The 10,157-nt window shown below is 41.1% G+C and overlaps 1 protein-coding gene across 5 annotated transcripts in view; it reads left to right on the top strand.

The window, feature by feature from the left end:
* Positions 1-6,972, top strand: part of TBC1D30 (TBC1 domain family member 30) — a 49,557-nt gene extending 42,585 nt beyond the window's left edge. For 2 of the 5 annotated variants that reach the window (XM_042872780.1, XM_042872781.1), the window contains 5 exons: positions 716-828; positions 980-1,119; positions 2,871-3,077; positions 3,276-3,332; positions 4,554-6,972. In XM_042872780.1, coding sequence (XP_042728714.1) covers positions 716-828; positions 980-1,119; positions 2,871-3,077; positions 3,276-3,332; positions 4,554-5,329 — 1,293 coding nt within the window. In that variant the 3' untranslated portion in view covers positions 5,330-6,972. The remainder of the gene's footprint in view (positions 1-715; positions 829-979; positions 1,120-2,870; positions 3,078-3,275; positions 3,333-4,553) is intronic. The other 3 variants (XM_042872785.1, XM_042872783.1, XM_042872784.1) reach the window with 2 other exon arrangements.
* Positions 6,973-10,157: the final 3,185 nt, after the last annotated feature.

The raw sequence follows: 10,157 nt of genomic DNA on the forward strand, positions 1-10,157 counted from the left end.
TGGTTGCTGACACACACTGTCTTATTACAAAATGGCCTAAAGCAAAATTAATGCTGAAAGTAAGTTCATTTGCAGCTATTGATCATATTTAACTCTGAGTATTGAAGTAAATAAAATTTAGTAAGAGCTTTTTGTGGTCTTGTTCTAATGGTTACACATTGCGATTTTGCATACAGAGAGTTGCGGTGGCACTTTTTTTAATGACAGGACAAATCCTTTTTTTTTTTTTTTTTTAATGTTAGCTGGACAATATTGGGTTCTTCCTGTTAGTCTATAACTCAGGTGATGTAAGGGATCCATTAACACTCTCCATTAAGCTGGGGCTGCTCATCCCTATCTGCAACAGTGTCAGTGCTTTGTTGAATACTTAAGCAGAAGCATAGTTCTTCTGGAAGATGCCTGATGCCTCAGTGCTGCAGGTGTGCTGCCAAGGAGAGGACTGATAATAATATTAAATTAGTACAGCAGATTTTTAAGTAGTCTGTATGTCTAGCGTTACCTTAGGTGCTTTTAAAACTCTAAACTATGTGCTTTTCTAGTGAGTCTTATTTTTCTTACAGGAAATATAATAAATTATAAAAGTAGACTATTTGCATTTTTTTCATGGCACAGTGTTTAATTCTGCGTGTCTATGAAAGTCTGTTCATGGACAAATCTTTTGTAGGACTGTTGATTAAAGGAATGATTGTAAAAGCTGCATATTCTTTCCCCTTAGACTGTTTATACCATGGCTCAGTTTCCCTTCCCACAACTGGCAGAATTAAGGGAGAAGTACACTTACAACATTACTCCTTTCCCTGCGACAGTAAAGTCAACTTCACTTTCAGGGTGAGTTTGAAATGCACTTCTTACAGTGGATCATTGTCAGATATTGAAATTACATCTTCCCTTAAATGCACCTAAAGAAAATAAAGATGTTTAGTAGTAATCATGTTTAAGAATGTCTTTTTCCTTTTTTCTTTATATTCTCCTTTGTCAGAAGGCTAGGCAGAACCAGAGACAGTGATGAAGAGAATGATCTAGATGATGAAGACTCCATTGCCAATGCAATTGGCTGTCTTGGACCATTAAGTGGCTTTTTGGCACCGGAGCTCCAAAAGTACCAGAAACAGATGAAAGGTAAAAACGTTCTTGTTAATTTTGAAAAATGGAGTTAAATCTGCATGACCCTGCAGAAATCACTTATATGTTCAACTGTGAAAGCTGCTGTGAAAATGGTATTTTTAATTCATATAGGGATTACAGCAGATGACAAACCACTTCTTCTGCAGTCCATGAAGATGCATTGAAAGTCAATTTCAAAGACTGCATATATACAATATTATACAATATTATTCCTTTATTGGTTCTGCCCCTAGTCGTATCCCACAGGCTCTCAACCTGTTCCTGACTGTTTCTCTGAGGAAGCATTCTATCCACTTTTTTAACACAGAGAGTAACTCCCTCGCTCCTCCTACCTTGTCTATCCCTTCTAAAAAGCTTATAGCCCTCAGTGGTGGTATTCCAGTTATGTGAATCATCTCACCATGTTTCTGTGATAGCAGTAAAATCATAATTTTCCAAGTGCTTCATGGTTTCCAGCTCCTCCTGGTTATTTTCTACTCTGTGTGCATTGGTCTCCCAGCAGCTCTAGATTAAAGCTGTCATGAGCCCAGCCAGCTTGTTGCCTAGTGTATTCTTGGGTGTATTTTGGGTATATTCAATTTAAGAAAAAAAGATTGGATATGGTTTAGGATGTTCTGACAAAATGCTATTTTTTCAAATCCTTCAACTGAAATAATTTTTTGGACACAAATGTTCAGAAGTGCAAACACTCAAAGCAGAACAAAATTCTGATACAAGAGAAAAACACAATGAGAAGAACATAATATTTCTTAACTTGCAGCAGCCTTTATGAAGTGGTGTTTGATGGTGACATTATGATACCCTGTGAGGAGCTATAGTTTAAAAGAATGAAATGTGTATGGATAAAGAGGGAAACAGAGTGATGTAGAAGACACAGTTATATGATTACCCATCATTGTTCTTGTGGATTGGTTTTACTGAGACCTTTATGCTGAAATTTTCCCTGTTGATTTTTGTGGTGTCTTTTTTTTTTCTTTATTTTCTTTCTTAAGGGCATATAGGTCTCCACCTGCTACTTCAAGCTAGCACTTAGTCAGAACATCAAACTGCTATCGCAAACTAAACCAAAGACAAACAAACATCCCTTGAAAAAGGATTATCCCCTTGACCCCAGAGTTCCAGTTTGGTGGTGCATCAGAAACAGCTGTGAAAATAAGTTGCAATGCCTCTTTTGCTCTGTGGTTGCATATCAGAGAAGCTCAGAAGTTGCCCAACTCCTCAGCTGCTCTGCTTGCTACTGTCAGCTTATCCCCTGTGGTGCTATAACCGTTTCTTGATGCTTCTTGCTAGTATCACTTAGGCCATTTGTTTAACCTCATGCCTCTTCAACTATAACACATTTTATGATTTGCAGTTTTAGCCTCATCTTTGACCAGCTGAGTATTTTTAAAAATACTTTTTTTTAATATTCCTTTAAAAATGGATTGGCGTACTTAGGGGTTATTGGAAAGCCATGATCGTAACTTTACACTGCTTTGTTAATTGATGTTGTATTCTTAAAACATGCACTCCTCCCCCTGCCTCCCACCAAATCCTTACTATTCTTAAGGATTAGCTCTAGAAATATATATTTGTTAAAAAATACTGCAGCTTTATTAAATATGTGTATTGTAACAACTTTGATTAAAGACTACAGTTAAATAAGAGAATAGGAATCAGCCATAGTCTTGCCTTGCTGATAATCCGCAGAACTCTTAAGTATACCAATTAACTCCTTGTCTCCTCTTTCTTCCCACTCCATGCAGATCAGAATGAAGAACAAAGTCTGGGCTCCAGTAACATTGCAGAACTTAGTCCTGGAGCAATAGAGTCTTGCCGAAGCGAGTATCACGCTGCTTTTAACAGCATGATGATGGAGCGTATGACCACTGATATCAATGCACTGAAAAAGCAGTATTCCAGGATAAAGAAGAAACAGCAACAGCAGGTTCACCATGTGTATATCAGAGCAGGTAATACATCAAAACATACTCAGTTACTGATTTATTACATGCCAGTCTCATAATAGGAGGCAAGACCAATAACGCTCTTTTACTTTTAGCCAAATAGCGAAAATGAAAGATTGACTTGCGACATTAATAGCAGAGTAGTTGTAACTTAATAGATACAAAATGCAAATGAGAAGGTGATGATGTTTCTTCTTTTGTCAGGATCTGAAGATGATGACCCTGGGATATTTTTAAGTCCCAGGGACCAGCTGAACAATGGTATTTAAAAGCGTCATTGCTGTCTGGGTGCACTGTGCTGATCTCTCTGATTCAAAAGTTTAAATCTTTGGCATTCTTGGAGTTGACATACTGATGCACTGGAAAAAATGATAAAAGGAGATGAGTACACTTTGGATCAAGCAGCAGATAGATTCATAGCTGCTACATAGCTTCCTATACCCCTGAGATCATCAGGGCATGGCAGGTTCAAATGTTCCATTGTAGCTGACAGTTTATTTATCCCTAATGATATTGCTCTCAAATTCGGGCTGGATGTTAGTTTATTATTTAGCAATCTGTTTTACAGAATCTGTTTCTCCAGTTGGGATTCAGTGATCTGGAGATTAGTCTGAACAGAGCAACTGAAGGTGTACAAACTCCTTATTGGAAGTCATCTTTCCAAGTCAGCATTGAAACATGCAGATGGATCACTGCAGAGAGTTTTATTCCTCTCCCACTGGCTAAACTTTTTTGTAGGAGCTGCTATTTTCATTAATGTTAGCATCTTTTTTGAAGGAAATTCTTTTCAATAGTGGCAATATATCTGCTTTCAATAAAGGCAGTAGCTGTGCCAAAACAGTGCAAACAGTAAGATGTTGATTCCCAAGGACTGCCAAAAAAAAAGAATAAAAAATCAAACCAATACAGTAACAGTTCTAATTCTTCTAATCATATCACAGGGCTGGGTTTGAGGTTTAATCAAACTGTCACCTAATTACCTAATTCTGAATTTACTGCTGTGATTTGAATTAGAGGATATAATAATAAGTTGGTGTGGTTTTATCTATTAAAAATATATTGGTTCATTCTGCATTTACTCAAGCCTCATGGAGGAGCTTAGAGGACTGAATTCATGTAGGGACTGAATTGCCTCTTAAAGCTGGAATAGAAATGAAGGAGGGGGGTGCAGATATCAGAAGCCAGCTTCAGTTACAGCACAATTTCACAAATGGAGGAACTGTATTTGTTATGACTTATTCTCACGGTTTTCCTGGCTCAAAACTTAGTAAGGATGGAGGGAGAATGGAATGGAGGGAGAATAGCTTTGTTTTTGACTCCAAATTGTAAGAGGAATTCAGTGATTTTACTTGAAGTCAGCCCTACAAACCTTTGCTATACTTCAAGAAAGGCTAAAAATTGTCTTTGCTGATAGATCCTTGGAACATTTTGTTTTGACATTAGTTTAACAATACTGTGCTTCTTTCAAACACTTTCTTTCAGACAAAGGGCCAGTTACCAGCCTCCTCCCTTCTCAGGTAAACCATTCCCCAGTGATTAACCACCTCCTTTTAGGAAAGAAGCTGAAATCAAGTAACAAATCTCTCAAGAATGCTGTTATCCACATTCCAAGTCATGCTACAGGGAAGATGTCTCCCATTCCCCAAGAAGATCTTAAATCAAAACTAAACTCTCCGTGGCGCACTCACATACGAGTTCATCGAAAGAACATTGCTAGGGCTAAAGGCCAGCTGGGCTATGGGGATACCATAGGACTTATAGATGAGCAGAGTGAGAGCTGTAAAACAAATTGTCCTGGTGCAAAGGGGGACGCTTCCAAACATTCTGATTTTAGAGGAGGAGGTAGCTTGGATGACAGGACTACTCGTAGAGCCGACCAGCAGTCTGCTGATGCAGTCTCTACGGGCAGCAATACAGACGTGACAGTGGTTCAGCTAAAACTGGAAACGCTGGAACTCACCTCAGATAACAAAAGTGATGCTGAGTCAACATCCAGTCAGTCCTGCCAGCCACATTCATCTGAGTCGTCTGCTTCATCCACAGACAGTGGAAACCTGGCTAAATCTCCCCAGCCTGGTAATTCAAAGCCACAAGTCTTCAATCCTTTCCCCAGTGTTAAGCCTCTTCGAAAGTCAGCTACAGCCAGGAATTTAGGGCTGTATGGCCCCACCGAAAGAACGCCAACTGTTCACTTTCCCCAGATGAGCAGAAGTTTCAGTAAGTCAGCCAGTGCTAACAATGGGACCAGGAAACGATGATGTACCGCATGGCACTTTCTATTTCTGACAGCAACAAAATTTGTATTGCTTTCTTAAATTTTATTTTATTATGTTTGTGTGTATGCGTGTCCCAAAAAGTTCCTAATCTTTACCTAATGAGGACAAAAGTGGCTACCAGATGTATAATTTTGTGTCTTTGAAAACTGTGCTCCCGTGTTGCTATGGGATAGATTAGTGAAGGTTCCACTTTGGAACTCTGTTGCTGATTTCAATGTTTCTGTGGTAAAATAAACATTGATTTGGGGCGTGAAGCATACTAAAATCACCAGCTGCCTTTAACCCATAGGCCTCAACGGCTGCCTCTTGTTTCTTTCAAACCTGTGAGGACAAACTGTCTGCCTGGTGCAGCAAAACCATAATGCAGTTTTTAAACCTGTTATGCAGCCTCCTGGTTAGACTTCTTCATCACGCTGAGTAACTGGAGAAGCCACAACTAACAAAAGCACAAGCAGCCCTCGCAATCAAAAGTATCACTTCTGTTGTTGAACATGGACATGTGTTTATACTGAACCACGTGGCTTCAACCGTTCTCCAATTGCATGTCATGCTTCTCTTCCCATGGCAGTCCTCTGCTGATAATGTTTTTAATATGAATGTAAATCAGTGAGTGTGAGAATAGCAGACATAAGTCCTTCCATAGCACTGGTTTGCTCCTTTTCTTTTGCATATAATGGCTGGGGAGTTGCAGCACTGCAAAATTAGGTATAAGGTACAACTATATGTATAGTTGTGTTGAATGTTATGACACATCTTGGCTTTAGTGGATGTAAAACTATTACCTAGATTACAACCAGTTTTGTAATTAAATCATATTTGCCTGCTTAGCAGTAGGTAAAATACATGAATGTTCCAAAGTAGTTTAGAAGTTAAAATTCTAGAAATAGAGTAGTAAGATACTTAGGGTGCCACTTGTCATTAAAACCCAGCACTATCAGCCACTATGTTAGTGGATTGGACCCTTTGGACTGCCAGGAGTTCCCTGCATGGTTCTGGCTTGTTGAGAAACACCAATGGCTAAGTTGTAAGCTGAATATTTACTTCTCAGTTAGTCCCTGCCAGTTGCTTAGAATGTTTTCTCAGAAGCCTGACTTTTGATACATGTCCCCCACTAAAGTTTTGCAAAGCTGATAAATACCATGAGACAAACAACATTTATATGTGTATATATAAATGTAAGCAGGTAGGCAAAGAAACTAAATGTGGATCATTCAGCTTTGGGGTTGCAAAATCAAAGCAAACTCCAGCAAATCAGGTTGCTCTTAAAAGATTACAGCTCTGCTGTACTGTATGCATTGACTCTGATTTGTGACATTAGTACTTCCAAGTTCCTCATGATGTGAAACTATCCTGACTTTAAGCTGAGGTAAAGACAGTAATGACAAATCAATCCCATTGTATCTATTTCCTCATCCTCATTCCTTGTTAAATTTGGAAATTAACGTATGATTGTCTACTTATTAATGTATCCCATGACTTTTAGGATGTGATAACAATTTTAGCTGTACGATATACCCTGTTTATTGTTGTGGGGACAGATTTATTTCACTGTTGTATTTTATACAGGTGTATGAATATAGGATAGTATACAAGTACAAACATTATGAATTTTAAACAGTTATAGGTCAAATCTTGCCCCTGCCTTATTTCAGGTTAAGTAGTATTGTCGATAATGATTATTTGTAGCATTAAGTAAACTTAAAATAACGTAGAATTTAGTCACTGATCAGTGGACTGTAATGAGAACTGTTTCTGCCTTGATTTAAAAGAAATGCACTTCTTTTCAAAATTGTACTGTGAATCATTCTCCCCATTTTTTCGTAGCGGTGGCAGATCATGCGGCTGTGTATGGAACCAGTGAAAAATAAAAGGAATGTCATTCTGAAAAAGAAAAATGCCAAAATGTCACTAGTATGTGCATGAATTTTTGACACATTAAGATGTGATTAAGTAATGGAAAATTAGCAAGCTTTGCATAGATGATGGTCTGGGGAAAGAAACATCAATAAAATACTAATTCTGGTGATTCAGACCTAATCAACAATGACTGTGATTTGAGGGACCTGGGCTTTACTTGGACTGTTAGAATTGAGGCAAAGCAACTGTGTGTATTGGTTGAGTGCTGTTTGCAGCAGGGAATTTTGTCTAAAATGACATTCAGTTTTCTTGGTTCCCATAACTAGCAATACTGAGTTGTTTGGTACCCCAAAGGATGTTTGACCTACCTAAAATCTGTCTGCTGAGCACACAGCAAAAGCATTTGGTACTGAGGAGAAACATTAAAAAGAGGTCCAGAGAGCCAGGAAACTCCAGAGAAGTTTCCAGTTATTTTTTCTCTAAAGATTCCCTTAATCAACTAAGGTCTGTGGATGCAGCTGTCTTGGGAGGATTGTCAAAAATTCATCCTAATGGATCACTGTCCTTGTTGTTGCTTTGTTTGCTCCCATTTTTCACATTTTTTATTGGTGGAAAATCAAAGCAGGCAGTTGTCATGGTGTCCACAAATGCTTTAAGAAGTGCAGAATTGCCCCATGAATGAGCATGTTCAGCCCAAGTGTTGTCAGTCAACAGGAGCTGGAAGGATGGTGGGTTGCTCGAGCACCTAGAGACTGAGACCTCTGAGTATCACCTTGTTTAGTGGTAGGCATCCTAGAGAAGGTGTGGGAAGGATGAATCCAGCCGGAACCCTGTAGGAAAAGCCGTGCATAAAGAGGATCTTCTTGATAGTCGTCTTCTGAAGACTTCATGGTTTGTACCGTCTGGAATTTGAGTGATCTTAAATGCGGCAAAGGAAAGCTACAGCACGTCTTCGTCCTAAGTTCTAATGAGAGGTTCTTTTAACACGCTTTAGGATGCAGAATTGGATGCCACCTAGGGTTAATAGTGTTTCAGGCTGGTCAGTGGTCTGGCCCACATGCCTTCAGTCTGCATGATGCAGCTTCTGCTGTGCTTAATCCTGCACACAGCATGCAGCAGTTACTGGCTCACCGCAGGTTTAACAAGAGCCACAAAACTTTTTAAGTCTTTCTTTGATAAAACCATACTGAACCATGCTGGCTTACCACAAATAAGCAGGAAGGATAGGCAGTAGTAACAGGGATGTGGGAGGTAATGTATGTAAATTGGGATAAGAGCATAAACAAGGTGTGTGGCAAGCTGGATGCCTGTGCTTCTTTTTAAACATTTAGTTTACAGACAACACATGGAAGGATCAGGTCAGCTGTGTGCCCCTCTCCCCCTCGGTGCTCACAGGGAGCTCTGGCCTGCCTGAGGTCTGCCAGGAGCTGATCTGTGCTGATGGCGCCCACCCATGTTGTAGCCCAGCCACTGTCCTCAGCCTGCCAGCAAAGGGGAGATGATAACTGGGGAGCAGCTGGATGGAGTTTGCTGAGGCTCCCTTGGCAGGGCAAGCCACTAAAAAAGGGAGTGGATGCTTGAATCCCAGCCAGGGCAATACCTGAGCTGTTTCTGCAGGCACTCTTGCCTCCTGGTCTGTGTCCTGAGCCAGCTGGATGTGAACCAGCTCTGTGGAGAGCATGGCTGGGATTGCACTGTCCCGAGACTGAGCTCACAGATGTTGCTAGCAGATGGTTGTGCCAGGCTGCTGCTAGATGGTAGTGAATGCTTCGCTGTGGGTGAAGCCTGACATGCTAACTGAAGCTCCATGGTGCAGAGCTGGCTTGCCCATGTGCTCAGACTACAGCTCACATCATGGTGCAGCCAGAGGCTGCCCTTCTGGGGCAGATCCTTAGCCTGCAGCCACCTGAGTGCCTGGGCTGTGCACAGCACGTTGAGTGGTGATGGTTGGCCAGCGTGGGGCTGATGAGAAAATCTGCAGTAAATGAGTGCTGTGCTGTGCTGTCCTGGGTAGCTGAATGCACAGTGAGGATTGCAGGCAACGCTGCAGCAGCAAAACTTCTTCCTTCACATGAAACAACACAAACACAGAAGCCAGGAATAAAAGGAATAATAAGCAGCAGAGAGCTTGAGTCTGAAATAGTAGATGTCAACTCCTGTGTGAGCTCTAAGGTGCACCTTCTGCCTGAACTCCAGTCGTCCCATGAAAACCACTCACATGGGAGTCAAACAGGGCTCCTAGGACAGGCTACAGATACACCTCTGTCACTTTCCTGTTTGCGCCTGAAAAGTAAGTGAAACTCATTCAGTTGTTTCAAGACTGGGGCTCACAATTGCAGTTTTCCTTACTCTCCTAATGCCATGATTTCCGGAAAATGCTGAGTGCTGATGTAAAGTTGTTCTCCATTGCTGGTCAGTTACATGACACAACATGCCCTCTGAACTGGAGTTCATCCTAGTTTATCCTAAACTCTCTTGGATAATTTTTTTGCACTGTTTTCCCTGCACTACAAAATTTTCACCCAGCTACAACAACAGTGCCCGCTGCCTGGCCCCAGCACCAAGGGACAAGAGGCCTTTCTCCAGAGGGAACAGACAGGCCTTTGTCTGCTTGGCACAGGGAAGAAGCCTCAGTGTTGGCTGACACGTTCTCCATCACCTCCAGCCAGTGCTGAGTCACCGATTTCCTTCCCAGCCAGAAGGCCTTTGCTCCATTCATGCCTGTGAGCCACTTTTGCTGTAGTGGGAGAGGCAAACTCCTCCGGCCTCGGGCTGCCTCGGGTCTTTCTGAGCTAACATAAATGCACGGTCACCTAGCTGTGGTCGCTAGATGCCACTGTTGCTCCATACGAAACCCGTTCTGCAGCCTAAAAGCTGCAATTGGGAGGAAAGGAAATGCGAACACAGTTTGGTGTTTGGAAATTGTTCTCATTTTCGATTCCAGAGCAGTTAC

The sequence above is a fragment of the Lagopus leucura genome, unplaced genomic scaffold, assembly GCF_019238085.1.
Source record: "Lagopus leucura isolate 7727_CA_CO unplaced genomic scaffold, USGS_WTPT01 Super-Scaffold_100008, whole genome shotgun sequence".
Taxonomy (NCBI): Eukaryota; Metazoa; Chordata; class Aves; order Galliformes; family Phasianidae; genus Lagopus; species Lagopus leucura.